Consider the following 17,950-nt stretch of genomic DNA (forward strand, 5'->3'; position numbering starts at 1 on the left):
CCCAGACTAGGAATTTATTAAATTCCATGTAATTTAAATGTGTTTTAATAATAAAAGTGTGGATAGATTATTGATGAGAATACAAGTTTTTTGCATATCTTTTACATTATGTAAGTGGTTTATTTTTTAATAGAGTTTATTTTTTTAAAATAAATTTATTTATTTATTTTTGGCTGCGTTGGGTCTTTGTTGCTGCACGTGGGCTTTCTCTAGTTGCGGAGAGCGGGGGCTGCTCTTCGTTGCGGTGCGCGGGCTTCTCATCACGGTGGCTTCTCTTGTTGTGGAGTACGGGCTGTAGGCGCACGGGCTTCCGTATCTGTGGCTGGCGGCCTCTAGAGCGCAGTCTCAATAGTTGTGGCACACGGGCTTTGTTGCTCCGCGGCTTGTGGGAACTTCCCGGACCAGGGCTCGAACCCATGTCCCCTGCATTGGCAGGCAGATTCTCAACCACTGCACCGCCAGGGAAGCCCCCTCCTATTATTTTTTATTATTACTCATGGACCCATACCTCCAACTCAGCTTTAGCAAGACAGCTCAGTGGTCCAGAGGATCCTTCTTAGTTTATGGAAATTGTCCTTGATTTACCTAACCATATACAAGGGTCACCTCTTACTCACTTTCCCCTACCCTCCTTCATTGCTTTAGTTTTTCCTCTAGATTTTTACATTGCCACTTATATCTTGTCTTTGCCTAATAGGTAAGTCCACACTGAAAGACATATCTTCTGGTACAGTGGCTTCAGAGACTGCTTAATTAGTCTGCCTCCTTTCATGGCTGGATATATATATTATGTCAGATTCTGCAAAAGGCTTTGGAGAAGAAGATATAGAGGAAAATGATAAAATGGGGCATTTGAGGAAAATTTTAAACTCATGATTAGCCCCTTTATTTAAAAATAAGTCATAATCTCTTTCAGAATTTCTAACAAAGGCTTTTAACTTTTGTGGTTTATCTGCCATTCTCTCAAGCACATGGTATATATTTATAGGTCCTTATGTTAAATTATAAGCAGAATCATGAGGTAGGGAATTGGAGATAAAGCTGACCACAAGTTAATCTATTCCAACATCTTCTCTTTAAAAGGCCTGCAAATGTGGTGTTCTATGCTTCTGTTTTTGAAGGGAAAGCATTTTGGTGACTACCAGGAAGAAGCAGTGGGGGCAGGGTGGAAGTATCATTGGCCTGGCAGCTTGGAGACCTTGATTGTATCCCACTGTGACATCTTACTTGTGTACGACCTTGAACATAACAGTACCCTCTTAGGCCTTATTTGGCAGTCTGTAAAATGAAAGAGTTAAAGAAGATGAACCCTTGGAAGCCTTCCAATTCCCAAATTGTTGGAGATCATCCTTCAGGAGGTCAATATCTAGGAGACTATGTTGTAATAACGAAAGTGAAGATATAAAGCAGTTCTTGGTTTTCTGTGATATTGGGGGGAGAAGGGTGGTAAATTTAGCTAATATAGAAGTAGACATTTGTGTTTTCATGTAAGCAAGTCACATGTTTTGGGACTACATTTTGATGCAAGCTAAAGAAAGAGCTTATGTTATGATGATCCAGCTTATTAAGTTAAATTACAAATGTTTCGTTTCTGGCTTAGTGTGGGGCTCAGTAAGGATTTTCCAAAAGAATGAATGAGAAATGATCGTAATGATATGTATCATTTACCACCTGCCTGATGTGCCAAGCACTGGAGGTACATCCATGAATAGCACAGACCTGACATCTGCCCTCTCCAAGAGGCATGTGTTATTACCCCTTAGTTACATACGGGGAAAAGGAATTCCAGATTTGGCGTTACATTGAAAACTGGACAGCAACGCTGGCAGCTTTCGTTCTCCAGAAGCCCACATTTTGTGCCAAGGAGCAGAGTAATCTTCCATTTACCAAGGGCTTCTTCAGCTTTTTAATGATATATTAAACACCCAGTCACCAAATATCTGTGAGTCTTGGTTGTAGCAGATGGATTTGGGCGTTGGGTGCTGGAATGCATCCTGTCACAGCTGATCATTTACTGGTTCTCTGACTGTGGTTGGATGGAGTTGGCATTTGTCTCCTAGGGTCCTCTTGCCCTCAACAGTTTGTGGTTATGGTGACAAAATTATAACATGATAAGTACAGGCATACCTCTGAGATATTGCAGATTCCTGTCCAGACCACTGCAGTAAAGCGAATATCGCAATAGAGTCACTCGAATTTTTTTGTTGCCAAGTGCATATTAAAGTTGTGTAAAAAGCTTACACTATACTGTAGTCTGTTAAGTGTGCAGTAGCATTATGTCTTAAAAAACAAAGTACATAGCTTAATCAAAAATACTTTATTGCTAAAAAATACTAATCATTATCTGACAATGCAGGGCTGGCACAAACCTTCAATTTGTAAAAAACAAAACAAAACAAAACAATATCTGCGAAGCACAGTAAAGTGAAGTGCAGTAAAATGAGGTATGCCTGTATTATGGTAGATGTATAAACAGAAGAAAGAGGACAGCAATTTAAAGAGTCTCCAAAACATTTTAAGGTTCTACCCATTTAAGGTACCCAGACCCAGGAAGGCATTTGGTGTGTGTTATGGGATAAGAGTCACTGGGACAGTTTTTCTCTCCCTCCAGAAAGGAAAATACTGATTTCCCCAGACCTTTAACAGCAACTGGGGTTTATCATCGCAAAATCTTTGGAATTTGATGAGTAAAAGTGGAATCTAGTTTTGAAATCAATCCAAAAAAATTGTTTTGGATTGCCAGAGAGGCTGAGCATTGTTGCATAATTTTTACAGCCTATTTTTGTGTGTTTGTTTTGTGAATTGCCTGTCCTTTCTTACTGTCACATTTTTAATTGGGATGCTTGCCTTTTTTCTAATTATCTTATTAGAGTTTTTACAAACTCTTATAAGGATGCCGACTCCTTTTCCATCATATATTACTAATATTTTTTCTTTGTTTTGGTATTTTTATATTTATTATGCTTTTTATATATTTATTAGTAAAACTCCAACAATCATTCCTTCAGTGTTTATGTCTTTGATGTTATTCTTAGCAAGGCCTTCCAGGCCCTTGAATGATATAAGTGTTCACTTATATATTTTGTCAATATTCTCATGGGTTTTTTAAATTAAAAATTTTAATCTGTCTGGAAGTAATTTGGATATATGTCATGATGCATGGAGCTAACTTAATTTTTTCCCACATGTTAACCAATTATACTATCGTTCTTGAAATTATTGAATTATCAACTTCTTCCCCACTAATATAAAATGACACTTTTACTATTTACTAAAATCATACTTCTAAAACAGCATGGTTGTAGCAGAGAGGTCAATGAAAGATAACAGAAAGCCCAGGAACTGAGAAAATATACATATATATTCATATATATATATATATTCTTGTGTGTGTGTGTTCCTAAGCTTTCTGTTTTCTTTCATTGACCTCTCTGCTACAACCACACTGTTTTGGTAGTTGTATCTTTGGAGTCTATTGGTACATCTTGCAGAGCAAAATAACTCTTCCTTCATAATTTTGTTAGCCAGTTGCTGCCATTTATTCTTATACATGGATCTGAGAATTTTACAAATTAAAGTTGGTGTCAGGATATTTATAGTAATTAATATATTGATTTAGGGGAGACGACACTTTTTAAATACTGACTTCCCATCCGGGAAGGCACATATCATTTCATTTATTTCAGTCTTCTTTGAGGACACTCAGGTAGTCTGGTGTATGATATCTTATGTGAAAGCACAGGCTCTGAAGTCAGGGAGTCTGAGTTCAAATCCAAACTGAGCTGTGTATTTACTTGTATAGTAATGAGCAATTTTTTTCCCCCAGTGACTGGAATATAGCAGGCAGTCAGCAAACATTTGTTCAAGAAATTATTTTTTTGACAACCAGGGAGAATTAAGCGAGAGGGAGAGAAAGAAGGAGAAGGAGAGATACTGAGAGAGAGAGAGAGATACTGAGAGAGAGAAAACAGCCTTTTGTCAGCAATCCTAGCAAAATCCCGTGCTAAAACTTTGATTGGACCAGCCTAAGTCACTTGACTACCTCTAGCCAGTCACTGTAGCCAGGGAAGTCAAATGCTTAGCCATATTCATATAAATTCACATTTTTTCTTTAGAACGACATAGCTCCCCAAACAGGGGTCAGTCAGTGACCCCTGGGAAGAGAGAAGGAGGGAGTGGATGTTGGGGAGGCTATCAAGAAAGAAATTTTAAAAATGAATGTTGAACTTTATCATAATGCCATCTAGGCATCTCTTGAGATGACCAAGTATTGGTTTACTCTTACTGATGATGGTGAGTTATATAAATAGATACCCTAATATTAAGGTAGGAGAACAAAGCCTACTTAGCTGTGCCCTGTGGCAGTACCAGAGGTTCTGGGAGAACCAGCTTGTTTTCCTTTTTCTTCTCTTTTTCCTTCTTCTGGGGCTTCTGTGGACTTTCCTGCCTCTCCTCAGCCCTCTGATACTGGTGTCTCCAGAGTTCTGTCTTTGATTTCCTGCTCCGAGTGGTGGCATGGTTTTCACTGCCTCTCCTCTGAGCTTCCTACTCATATATCCCACAGCCTGACAAGTTGCATGGCCCAGAGGCATCTCAAACTCTGCCCGTCCAGCACGTAACTCATCAGCCCTCATAAGCCTGCTTGGCCTCTTGTATTCTTGACAGCTCCAACCAGTCACTCAAACCAAAATCCTTGAACTTCCTCCCTTTATCCTCCGTTGCCCACACATGTCTCAGTTGACTTTATGCCCCGCGTTAGCCTTGAATTCATCCTCTTCTACCCCCCGACGCTGCTCCTGGTGCAGGCGCCCATCATCTCTTGTCTTTACCAGTCGTTCTCAAATTTTAGCAAGCGTCACAGTCACCTGGAGGGCCAATCGGTTCACACATTGCCGCTCCCACCCCCAGAGTTCCCGACTCAGCAGGTCTGGGGTGGGCCTGAGGGTTTCCGTTTCTGGTAAGTTCCAGGGCTGCTGCTGCTGGTTCAGGGACCACACTTGGAGAACCACAGGCCCGGATCATTGCAGCAGCAGCTCCTTCCTGGTCTCTGGTCTTCCAGTCTATCCACACTTAATCTAGCCACACTTCAGCCAGAATGAGCCAGCTCACTACTGATCCAGCAGTGCTACCGTAAGCCTAAGCTTCTCACCATGGCAAGGCTGCGGGCCGGCTCCTTCCTCCCTGGTCAGCCTCGTCATCCCCATCCACAGAGCCACGCTGCGCGGGGCTGTCCGCAGGAGCTCTGTTCTTGGCCTTTCCTCGTGGTATTCCGTAGGCCGGAAATGTCCCTTCCACGGTTTTCACCTGCCTCAGCCTCACTCCTCCTTCATCATTGAGCTTTCCTGTGATCTCCTGGAAATTCGCCTGAGTTCCCAGAGGGAGCTTAATGCATCTTGCCTGAGTTCCCATAGCACCCTGCAGGTACTTCTGGCTTATTTCTTCCCACCATTATTGAGCTGTTTGCAGAGCGCTGTGTCCTCAGATGAAGGTATTTAATGCCTTGAGTACGCAGAGGCTCATCAGAAGACGCAAGTGGGCAGAGCTTTAGAGCAAGAACAAAAGGGAGCCTTTCGCTTCCATTCCACTGTGAGACAAGAGTGTGTTTTTCAGCCTGCTCTCCAGCCAAGAGAAGAGGGACATGTGCGGGAATCCAAGATAGGTTGTGAGTTGGAACCACCTTTTTAACGAAATGTACTTTGATTGAATAGAAAACGGTCTTTGTGGGCTTAAGTGATCTTTTGCTGTGTTTGGGAGCTCTCTGGCTTTTTTCCTCCCCAGTGGACACATTCACTGGCTCCCCCTTTCTGACTCTCTGGGTTTCTGGGAGAAGGAGCAGATGCTGCCCTGGGCGCCCCTCCTCAGCTCAGCCACACACCCATAAACAGGCCACTTCCACCCTCACGGTGCTCCCCTGTCCTCCTCCCTAACTCTTAAAAAATACTAGTTTTTAAAAAGAAGTAAGGTTGTGGGGCGTTGACACCTTGGCTTTTGATGGAAGCCACGGTGGACCCAGAGGGCCAAGCCCAGTGGAGACCTGCCCCCAACGTGTGCACCTTCGTTAGATAAAGGGGAGGGGCACAGGGCTCGGGGGTGGGGAGTGGGGGGACCTTCAAGGTATTCCCTGCTGGTCTCGGGCGCGGGTGTCCATATGCTAAGCTTCTAAAAATGTTGAGGTTCTAATTGTATAGTGCTTCACTTAGGTTTTACGTCTTTAGGATGGGAACTGTGCATATGATGAATAACTGTTTGGAAATCATTGTTTTTGCCAGCTAAGTAAAATTCCTTTTCAAAAAAGTGGGCATTTGCATTTTGCGGGTTACTTCTCCTGAGTTTGTTACTTTTAAATGGGATTCGTTGAAATGGGATTAGCTTTTAAATGGAGTCAGCATTCCACGCGGATTCATCACCCCTGACGGCCACACGGTCCGGTCCGTGGACTCAGGGTCTGACAGTGACAGTTCACCCAGTGTGAGTGGCCCCGATACACCAGAGTCAGGAAAGCGAGCGTGGTTCAATTCTGGTGTGGTGCCAGATGTGGCTAAAAATCCAGTGTTGCTTCAGGGTCACCCGGGCCCTAGTGTGAGATTCTCCTGGAGTCAAACAGGGAAGACATTTGGCTACTGGTTCTCTGAGGCGGTTCTAGCTTTTCAGTGATAAAACTGAGGACAGAGGCAGCATAGATAATTGAAATACACAGGATATCTCTAAAACTCATTTTTAGCAGGTGGTTTCTGTTTCCTTGCCCATCAAATCTATTTACCAGAACTGCTGACCATGTAACAGAACTGACGGATTTGAATATCATCCCTCTCCACTTTGTCCCATCTTCATTTAATGTTAAGGAGAAGGCATATAGCAGGATGGAAGGGCATCAGAAATGCTTGGGTTTTTCCACAGTCCGGGTAATTGCCTTCTGAATAATCAGAGATCGACATTCTTTGCTCATCCTCTGTTACACAATGTAATTTTGAGTGCTTGAAGTCATCTGGCTGTTTCTATCATCAGTAATATTCCTAATAAAAGGAAGGAAGTTAGTTGAGGGATGTCACGTTTTTCAGTTGCCTTTAAATTCCTCTGTTCTCCAGGTCACGCCCTGGGTTTGACCTTTGGAATCTGGGAATGGTTATGTTGACACACATGCCTGGCCCAGTGACACTGCAGCTGAGTTGCTAGGTTAATGAAAGCTTGATGCCTTGATTCTTGCGTGGCATGTATGATGTAAAGCTTTTTGACATAATCATAATATTGTAGTGCAATTAGGGTTCCCCCCACCCAAAGCTAATTCTCTCTAAGGCTTTCTTGTGCTAGCCTCCTTCAGGCGTACTCACCATTTCATGGATTGTATTCTAGACCTTCCCCCCGCCCCCATTTTAACACATAGTCTGTTTCAGACAGTTCTTTTCTGATGGCTGTAGATGAAATGACTCCAGTGTTTAAATAATTTCTCTCTTTCATCTGGTATTTATGGGGAGTGGGATGGTTTCTCCATTAGACTATGCTGGCCACATTTTCTGTGTGTGGATCTGATGGCATCTTGGATGTCTTCTGCCTTTTATTTATTTATTTTTTAATAAATTTATTTTATTTATTTTTTGGCTGCTTTGGATCTTTGTTGCTGCATGCAGGCTTTCTTCTAGTTGTGACGAGCAGGGGCTACTCTTCACTGCGAGGCGCAGGCCTCTCATTGTGGTGGCTTCTCTTGTTGCGGAGCATGGGCTCTAGGTGCACGGGCTTCAGTAGTTGTGGCACACGGGCTCAGTAGTTGTGGCTCATGGGCTCAGTAGTTGTGGCTCACGGGCTTAGTTGCTCCGTGGCATGTGGGATCTTCCCAGACCAGGGCTTGAACTCGTGTCCCCAGCGTTAGCAGGTGGATTCTTAACCACTGCGCCACCAGGGAAGCCCTTTATTTTTAAGTTTATTTTTAATTACCATTTCAGCGCTAACCAGAGGGTGGATCTGTCCTTTGTCACTGTGGTGTTTTCCAGGCATGGTGGGATATATCATCCTCTTCTCCACTCGCCCAGTAAGAGTCACTGAGTGTAGTGACAATACTTCTTAAGAAAGCACAGCCTTGTCCCCAACAGTGACAGTGGAGAATGGGAGAGGGCAGGGGGCATCATAAGACACTGTGCTGGAAAGCCTATCACGGCGTCTGGTCCAGTGCCTCGGGGCGCCTCTGGGTCTCATCTTGCTTTCATTGGCTCTGACTGCGTCGGCTGTGACACACGTGGTATGTACTGATCTCCCTACTTGCTTCACCTTCCCCAAGCTCAGCCAGATCTTCCACATCTTATGTATAAGTTTTTTACAACTTTTACTTAAAGTCTCTTTGTGTACCATCTTAAGACCTTTCTGGAACAAATCAAGATATAAGTTAATATGTAAATAAGAACATGGCCTTCCTTCCAAGAAAGACAGGTCTGGGCTTAAATCTCAACTCCAGCCCTCAGGTGAGTTGAGTAACCTTTCTGGAGCTTTAACTTCTTTAGCTTTAAGTTTGTGGGATTGCTGTGCCTGTTACATGGGATGATGCACGTGGCGGGGGGTGGGTCCTCAATCCCCTCTTGTCTTACTGGGGCACAGAGCAATTAGTTACCTTTAGCAAGGTCCCCCGAGTCCCAGCCCCATATCCTAGGGTTTCATTTTACCAAGTTTCAGGGAAACTCTGTCTGTATTCTGAGGAATTTTAAATACAGCATCTTATTTTACTAAATAAAGACCTTATTAGGAAAAAAAAAGTATATGTAGAATATTTATATAGTGACTACTTGCTCAATTAATGTTAACCTCAAAATAGGAAATAGGCTTTTCCCATAAAACTAAATATATTGTAAATTTATTTTGTGATATTTAAGATATCAACAAACCAGAATGTATAATCCAGTAAACACCTATGTACTCAGTATTCACTGCTTAAAAAAAAAATCAACGACTTTGATCAATAAAATCAATACTTGAAGCCCCTGAATACACCTCCTTCTCCACCAGTAGGACTGCTTGCCTCCAAAGGGAATTTATAAGCATTTCTTTGTACCGTTATAATATACTCTTAAACTATATTCAGTATTATTTAAAATATTTTAAAACCTTAAATGGTACTCTAAGGTATGTGTTCTTCTGAGACTTAATTTTTTTACTTGATGTTTATGAGATTCATCCATTTGGAATGGGTAGCTTGAGTTTCATTTTCATTGTTGTATAATTTCCACTGTATGGATATTTCTTGATATAAATTTTTTTTTGGTGATGGATGTTAATGGATTGTGGATAAGGCTGTCTCCAAATCTTGGGTCTAAATCTGCCCCAGGTGTTCTTGTAAGTGCTTCCTCATATACCCCAGGGGTCCATTCACATAGGAGGTGGATTGTAGGTCGTATATAAACTTCATCTTTACTAGAAATCCCCAGAATGTTTTCAAAGTGGCTGAACCAATTTACACTCCCAACAACAATGTATGAGTTCCTGTGGGTCTACTTCTTGCCCATGCTAGGTAGTGTTTGACTTCTTAATTCTACTGTTCCGTTGATCAAAAAACAGCTGGTTGTGACATGGTATCTCACTGTAATTTGAAATTTTTATATTCCTGATGACTATTGAGCATCTCTTCATACTTGTATTTCCTATTCTGTGAATTTCTTTTTCAGATCTTTTGCCCAGCTTTCTTTCTGGTTGTCTTTTGATTGTTTTTAAGGATTTTGTTATGTTCTGGTTACTAATACTTGCTGGTTTCCTATACTGTAGATGTCATTTCTTGGGCTAGCACCTATCTTTTTTTCCCTTTTATTAGAGTGTTTTTTGCTTTTGCTTTTGGTGAATAGAAGTTTTAATATTTGAAGTCGAAGTGATCTTTTCTCTTATGGTTGTCTATTTTGATGGGTAGACATTTATATGTCTGTATTTTTGTGATAAAACCTCATGCTGCCAAATTAATATTCTAAACAGCAGAGCATAAAACACGGAGTTGGTAGATCTGTCGCCCACTGTGAGTATCTCATGACTATGAGTAATCTTCCATATATATAATGTGTGTGTATGTAACAAAAAAGACTATAAAAATTTTTATTTTGATTCTAGTTTAGGGATACTGTTTGGGGGAAATAACTCATCAAATGTGAAGGACTGTATCTTCCTCTTGCCTAAATGATCATCTTATGTTACTGGAGTGGCTTGTCTGGAAAAAACCCTGTGGGTATCTGGGTTCAGGTATGATGGTTGAGTCTGGGTGCTCAGGTAAGTGCTCCATTGATGTCTGTTGCACAAATGAATATGTAATAGCGTCTGAAGTTGACAACAGACATGTCTGCTCAAAGAATAGACTAGTGGTTCTCAACCCCAGTTGCACCTTAGAGATACCAGTTCTCTTGGTTTGAAGTAGGACCCAAGCATTAATATAATTAAAAAGTTCTTCAGGTACTTCTAATAAGAAGCCCAAGTTGAGGACTTCTAGGTAAGATAATTGGAAGCAGGAAGGGGAGGGGAGGGGAGGATTGGGACCACCTGTTTGGCTCTGAAAGGTCCAGGGGGCAGTGGAACATGGCGAGAATCAAAGTGAGGTGAAGGCTGGAGGCTGGTGTGAGGTCAGAGCTGACCGCTGGGGCCTGTGGCTGATCAGAGACAGGAGGAGGAAGGAAGCATTCTGGGTGTTCGGAGGACAGCGGGCCTGGGAGGTGAGGTAGGACGAGCCAGTGGTTCCCAGTCCGGAGCAGCGATGCCCAGCAGCCTCAGGGTGGGGCACGTGGAGGCTGCACTGCTGGTGCCTTTCTGACCAGAAGCCACAGGGCAGGCATGGGCTCATTTAGAAGGGACAAGTCAAATACCACCTTTGCTTACCCAGAGCTCAGAGGAATAAAGAAAGTAGTTTGGCCTGGGAATGGAGGGTAGACAGGGGACCCCTTGAGAGATGTAAATACTGTTTTAAAATCAGAGCCAACAGGGCAGCAGTCAGGGTTGATTAAGGATATTTAAAAATAAGAATGATCTTTACAATGGGGCACCCCTTTCATGAAGTGAAGTTGGTTTGGCCCTGAGCTGTGCGTGTGTATACACCTGTGTGTGAACACTCAGTACTGCAGGTGGTGGGGAGGGATGGATTCCCAGGGAGTTGTTGAAGTGGGGAGGATTCAGTCTCTGAGCTTGTTTTTGGAAGGTAGAAGTCATGGCAACTCCCTACCCACCCCGACAGACAGAGACACACACATACAGAACTTCTCCTTCTCAGTCCTGGTGGCAGCCCTGTTAGCAGCAGCACAGACTACTAGGGTGTGAGCAGAGATTGCCAGGTGCTGAATCCATCTGCAAAATTGGAATAGAGTCCAGAAACCCGTGAGAGAAATATGGGGAGTGCAGTCAGAATTAACGCTGTAAAATTCGGAGCATAATGAAAGAGCAGTGCGCTGGGAGTCGGGAAACACGAAGTCTCAGTCCTGACTCTGTTACTTACAATCTGTGTGATCTTAGGCAGTTTAATTCAATTGCATTTCTTTATTGAGCGCCAGCATTTACTGAGCACCTTCTAGAGGCTGGAGACAAAACAGTGAAAAAGACAATATCTGTGTCCCTCAGGACACTCACAACCTTGCCCAGGGGAAAGATATTTAAATGGGTAGTAAAGTAAATGCTAAGAAGCCCACAGGAGGAGCACTGAGCAGAGAGAGTGGTGAGTCCTGTCTGGGTGCAACTGGACCTGGACAGCCGTCGGAGAGTGGGGGGCACTTGAGCGGCCCTCCAAGCCTGAGTTAGCCCTGCTGAGCAGATGCAGGAGGAAGGCCTTCCAGGTCAGTCACTTTGCCTGAATTCTCACCACCTTCATATTTGAGGGAAGCTCTAAAACCGGAGTCCAAGTTATTTAACACAATTCCGGAAGCTACCGAGAGCTGTGGCCACCACCACCAGAGAGTATGCTGCAGTTACAGGTGGACCAGCTGCCTGAACTGCTGTGATTTCTCTCAAGACAGTCTCTTTCGTCTGGTTACCCTGCACCAGCTGGTTTTCATCTTGGAGTTCCCTCTCCTTGGATATGAAACCAAGCTGGGGGGAGGGGGCGGGCGGTAATTTTTTTTTCTTGATCGTTGTGGTGTATTTTACCCACTTGCTTTCACTGCTCTAGTTCTTACTCATAGCAGTGTCTTTGTTTTGTTTTTGCAAAATTTCTGTTCTTGACTATCCAGAAAGTAGGCAAACCAAATGGTTTTTCTCCCCGAGTCATAAATCTGATCCTGTTAATCCTCTGCTCAAAAACCTGCAATGTGGTTGCTGCCTACAGAATCAGAAGGGATTTCCTTTCCAGAATCCTCTAAGAACTGACCGCAACCTAGTCTTCCCTTTCATGCTCTGTAATCCAGCTTCTCTAGATTCTTGTCTTCTCCCCGACGAGCATCTTTGCATTCTTGCCTCTGTGCCTTTGCTTCTGTTGTTTCCTATGCCTGGAATTTCCTCTCCCAACCCAGTCTCTTCTTCTTCTCATCCATGGCCCACTTGTCTTCATAAAGCCTGCCTTGATCTCCCCACCTTCAAAACCAGAAAGATGGTCTCCTTTCTCTCAACCTCAAAGTCTGAGGGGAAATGTCTGTCAATCAGAATTCTGTATCTCACTGAACTCTCAGACAAAAGCAAGTGATAGAAGTGTGCATATCAAACAAGTCTGAATGAGTTTGCCTCTCATAGGCCCTCTCAGAATGAAAAGATATATTCCCAGTTGCATGTTCAGGGACCTAGGTTGCTACCTTGAGATCAGCCAAGGTGAAAGTATTTACACCATAGAATCAGTAAATGATACAAAATAGGACATTTCTTTTTTCCTGAAGAGCCAGCTTATCTGAGTGTGAATTGGTGACCCTGCTACGTGTATATAAGTGTGTGTGTGTAGGTGACCGTGCACACACACGTGTGTACACATAAGTATTCGACACACTACTAATGTTGGACAGTTAAAACTGCACTGTCAGCCAGCAGTGCTTCCTCGTTTGGCTGCTGGGGAGAGCCGTGGGGTCGGAGTGACGAGGCAGCGTGTCTCTCTTCACACTCTCAACTTACCCTCCTCTCCTCTCCAGAGCTGGAATTGTAATACCTATGACCGCACCTCCTTCTTGCTTCTGTGTCCTTGGCAAATGTGGTCACATCCTGGAATCAGAGCTGACACACTAACTGAGGATCTGTGTATCTGCAGTTGCTCAGAGTTCACTCTTTGAAGTGGAGAATCTTGGCTTGACTACACAGACATCAGTCAACGGTCTCCTGTTTCTGTTCATAATTTGTTCTCTTAGAAATGGGTGAAATGCAGCCAATAAGACTGCCATGTTAGAAGGAGAACTCTGCAGACCGCTGCTGCTGTCTGTGCCCATACCTGCTGCTGGTCAGGCCTTGGGCCATCCCTCACAGGCCAGGAGGAGAGGTTCCAGTTCTACCGGGATAGTTGACCTCTGTTGGACACAGAAGCCGAAGTCTGATGACTGGAGCGCAGACCAAGAAGGAGAAGGCACACCAAGAGACAGGAAGTGACGTGTAGGTCAGGACTAGAGGAGCTGGGAAACCGAGGCTCCCAGGCTGGCGGTGAAGTTGACCTGTGCTCTCTGGGGGGCAGCGCAGGGACGTGGGGCTGGGGAGGATGGGAAGGGATGGCAGAGGCGGGGGTCTTGGAGAGAGCTCAGCGACCTTGCTGTTCCTCTCCTGGGCTCTGCCTCAGGTGGCAGCTTCCTGCTGACGTGGATCTGGAGGAGGTTAAAATGCCAGATGCAGGCAGGGAACTCTTGTGCTGCAGGGGAAAGCTGGAGGATCTTTCCTGTCTGTCAGCAGGAGAAGGATCTTCTTGATTGAGGCTTGCTTCTAAAACTGCATGCTGTCACTCCGTGGCTGTTGCTTTTCTCTTGCCAAGGTCGCTCGTGTGAGAGTGCCGAGCACAGGGCTGGAGACAGAAGGGCCCCCACAGTCATCAGCTGCTTTGCTGGCAGAGTTGAACACGGCCTGTTTAACAACATCGTGCACACATTCGTTCCTTCAAAGTACAAAGGAATGCGTCGGTTAGGAGGGAATTATCACTTTGGGGGCAGTCTCTGCCCTTGCCCCAGTCCCTTAGCCTTCCAAAGCGAGCCACTTTTTATTTGATTGCTTTTAAACTTTTATTGATTTCTTGTTTCATTTGTCTTCTGCCCCTGGGTGCCCCTGTGCAGGGCCAGTTTTGCTGGAGAAAGCGCAGGAGGCCCTGTCGCAGGGGCTTCTGTGGGTGGTGCAGGCACTCTGCCAGGAGAGACCAGAGAGCATAAAGATACCTCAGATTATCAGTCACATTTCTCTTTCTGTACCAAACTGGTTTCACTTCTCAATGGTTAACTTTGTAGCAGAATTCTGGCCGTTGCACTGCTTTTGAGGGAGGGTGTCTGTTTCAGACGATAAAAACTGCTTTTAGGGTGAAGCTGCGGTGGCGGCCAGAGCCCCAGTGATGCAGGAGACCTGGTGACGTTCTCCTTCCAGGGGAATTCTTGGGGCTGGGCACGTATCAGTACAGACCCCTCACAGGGCATTGTTTTGCTTAGAGAAAAGCAACGTGAGTGTGTCACTTAGGCCTGAGGACCGCAGTGCAACACTGAAGGGACTTGTCGCAGGTTCACAGGCTCAGGGACCCGAGGAGTCATTCCAGCCCTGCTGGAAGGACTCACTGTGGGAAGGCTGCTTCCCCAAGCAGGGCAGGAGAGCCCAGCTTTGCTCTCCTGAGAGCTCACCGCAGAGAGCGGGCTGGAGGAATCCGCCTGACAAAGGAAAAGGACATCGGCAACTCGTGGTTATGTTTTGGAGAAGCTTCACACCATGCCCACCTGCAGTTAAAGGGCAAGAAAGGAGAAAGGGAAATTAGTAGTCTTCAAGTCTAATGTAAAGAAAGTTCTGCTTTTCTTGTTTAACTGATAAAGCCTCCTCTGACCCTTGGGGTCACTGAAATGTCTCTGGTCCTGTGAACTCCGATGCTTGCTGAAGCTGTCCTGTCTGACTCACAGGGGCCAACCTAGTGTGTTGAATGCAGGATAAGCTGCTAAGTAGAGGCAAAATGACTGCAGCCTCTTAGAGAAAAACAAACCTGGATCCATGGAGGTGAGGCCAAGACCTTCAATCCGATTGTCTAGAGAAGAGTTATTTTTAGAAATCCAAGTAAAGTAATTAAAAATAAAGAGAAATATTTTCTCTCTGCTTACAGCCAAAGGCAGTTAGATGGTGTTGGCCAGTGAACACCTAAGCTCATTGCTGGAGTCATGGGACAGAGTTCAGCTTCCTGTGGTCCTGGTGTGAGGTTACTCAGTTTATTTGAGGAAGTACAACTGAAATGAATAATTTAGTCATGGTCAACACGGGTAAGAGTAAGCTGTTTATTCCTCATACTAAAACATGAAGATAAAAAAATAAGATCTGAATATAGGAACACTCTTAAACCATCAAAATGCTTTAGCTTCCACATATGAGAGGAATTTTTACTCTTTGGAAATTTCGGAATAATAACAGCCTGGCATCATGCCCAGAATAGTAGGTGCTCAGTAAATAATTATTGAGTTGTTTTCTCCCATAAAGAGAGAGTAAAGAATAATATGTGCTTATTATAAAAATCCTTGCACTTAAGGTAAAAATAACCTGAAATCCTACCACTTAGCCTTGAGGATATATCCTCCCAGACATTTCAGTGCACATAAATGTATACATTCTTTTACAAAACCAGAATTGTACTGTATGTGATATTTTATAAACTGTCTCCACGTCAATAAATTGGGTCCTTTTATTTAGCTGCGAAGGGGCATGACATAATATCCAGTGTAAGGAAGAATTTGTCAATTCCTGTAGTTTATGACTTGACACATCTCATGTGCTGTTTTTGTTTGTTTGTTTGTTTGTTTTAGCAGGTCTCTTCTGCAGAGGTACGCATCGGGCCCATGAGACTGACGCAGGATCCTATCCAGGTACACCTCCGTTCCTCTGTAGGGACTTGGTTTGCAGAGCAAGTGGTTATAGAAGCACTACGCGAGGGGCTCTTTCATATACAGCAGATGGCCATCCTTGCCCTGACGTGCATGCCCACATGTCCATAAGTGGTGTGTGTGTATATGCCTGTGTGCAAAGGCTTGTTTTTATTAATGTCAAGCTTGAGGAATCAGATTGCTTTCTTGAAGACAAATATTGCCCCATTTTGAGTATAAATAATATAATAGGTAGAGCGATTGCATGGTAGGTTGTGAGGGAGAACAACTCTTCACCAAAAAACGCGTCTGTTCTACATGCTGCTTCCGCAGCTGGAAAGGGAAGAAGCCGTGTGTGTGGTGAAGGGCAGGGCTTTGCCACGAGCCACAGCTGGGTGGGAATCCTGGCTCTGCCTTTACCAGCTCTGTGACCTTGCATGTATTGCTTCACTTCTCTACCCAGTGCCTTGTCTATAAAGTGGAGACGGTAATGTCTCTCTCTTAGGAAATTATGAGTTCAATGAAATAGCATCAGGTGCTTGGGACACTGCCTGGCAGTAGAAGGTGCTCAGTGATGGTAACTTGTCCTGTGTGACTAGAGGCAGGCAGCCTACTGGGCTCTGAAGCACCGAGGCTCCTGGTTCCAGGGAGAGAAGGGGCCAGCGCCTGCAGCCTTGACCACCCTCTAACAGCAGCAGCACCCGTGTCCTTCCCACCACCTCTCCAGCCTCCTGTGTGCCCTGTGAGGAAATAGGTATGAGAGGTGTTTGTTAAGTCCTCATCTGCATCTGCATCTTCCTGGTAGACCTACATGAGCCACCTACATCCTTGTAAAACTGTAGCTTGTTAGCACCTGGAAGCTTGTGCTGCACTTTGGACAAGTGAAGATGCAGAGAAGATGTAAATAAACCAATTAACATGTAGATGAAAGTGAAAAACCAACCAAAGAAATGTACTGCTTGATAAGAGCGGTTGGAAAAGAAAATAATTTACTGTTGCTTGGAAAAGGAAATGCAAATCTAGGGAAAGGAAAAAAACAAGAGGTTTAAGCTTGGGAAAATTGGATGAAAACAAATTTAGGAGCAGAGAGAGAGAGGAAGAGAGAATTTATTAAAATAAACATAAGCCACAACTATTTATATAGAATACAAACAAGTGGAAAATTCCAGTATTCATTCTTGGGGCATGGACTTTGTAGTCCATTTTGAATAAAGGCAGTGACAAAGGTTCTGATATCAGTATTTATTCCCAAAGTAATTTCCAGAATTTTTCTTGGGATTAGTGTGGTTTTAGATCAGTTACTTTAATTTACCTTCATTTTTCACCCTGTGCTGTACTGGCAATGAATGCTCATGATAAGGGCATCTCATTCTTAAATCTTTTTTTTTTTTTGAGATTTTTTTTTTGATGTGGACCATTTTTAAAGTCTTTATTGAATTTGTTACAATATTGCTTCTGTTTTATGTTTTGGTTTTTTGGCTGCGAGGCATGTGGGATCTTAGCTCCCCAACCAGGGATTAAACCCGCAACCCCTGCATTGGAAGGTGAAGTCTTAACCACTGGACCACCAGGGAGGTCCCCAAGGATGTCTCATTCTTATAAAATATAATTTGTTAAATTGTAAAGTATTTTAAATACTCATAAAAGTACATGTGTATACCCATATCCACTTTTATGAAATATGCTAATTTTATCAAACATGATAAATTTATTTTATCAAGGATGTCCTGTTTGTCTCAGAGTTCTTTTTAGAAACAAGAGATTACAGATACTTCAAGCCCTATTTATCCCTTTGCCCTCCTCTCTCTTCCCTAAAAGTAACCACTATTTGGAGATTGATTATGATAGGTATTTGTATATTTCTTCTACATATTTATGTATCCATTTAAAAAAAATATTTATTTATTTTTGGCTGCATTGGGTCTTGGTTGCGGCACACGGGATCTTTTGTTGCAGCACGTGGGATCTTTCGTTGCAGTACACGGGCTTCTCTTTAGTTGTGGTGCACAGGCTCCAGAGTG

At 43.7% G+C, this 17,950-nt stretch overlaps 1 protein-coding gene across 9 annotated transcripts in view; it reads left to right on the forward strand.

Moving 5' to 3' along the window:
• Nucleotides 1-17,950, forward strand: part of PDE8B (phosphodiesterase 8B) — a 258,410-nt gene that overhangs the window by 91,985 nt on the left and 148,475 nt on the right. For 6 of the 9 annotated variants that reach the window (XM_068535535.1, XM_068535542.1, XM_068535537.1 and 3 more), the window contains exon 2: nucleotides 15,873-15,932. The exons of 1 other annotated variant lie outside the window; for it this stretch is intronic. In XM_068535535.1, the coding sequence (XP_068391636.1) occupies nucleotides 15,873-15,932 (60 nt within the window). The remainder of the gene's footprint in view (nucleotides 1-15,872; nucleotides 15,933-17,950) is intronic. 2 more of the 9 variants (XM_068535536.1, XM_068535544.1) reach the window with 1 other exon arrangement.

Source organism: Eschrichtius robustus, chromosome 2, assembly GCF_028021215.1.
Source record: "Eschrichtius robustus isolate mEscRob2 chromosome 2, mEscRob2.pri, whole genome shotgun sequence".
Lineage (NCBI taxonomy): Eukaryota > Metazoa > Chordata > Mammalia > Artiodactyla > Eschrichtiidae > Eschrichtius > Eschrichtius robustus.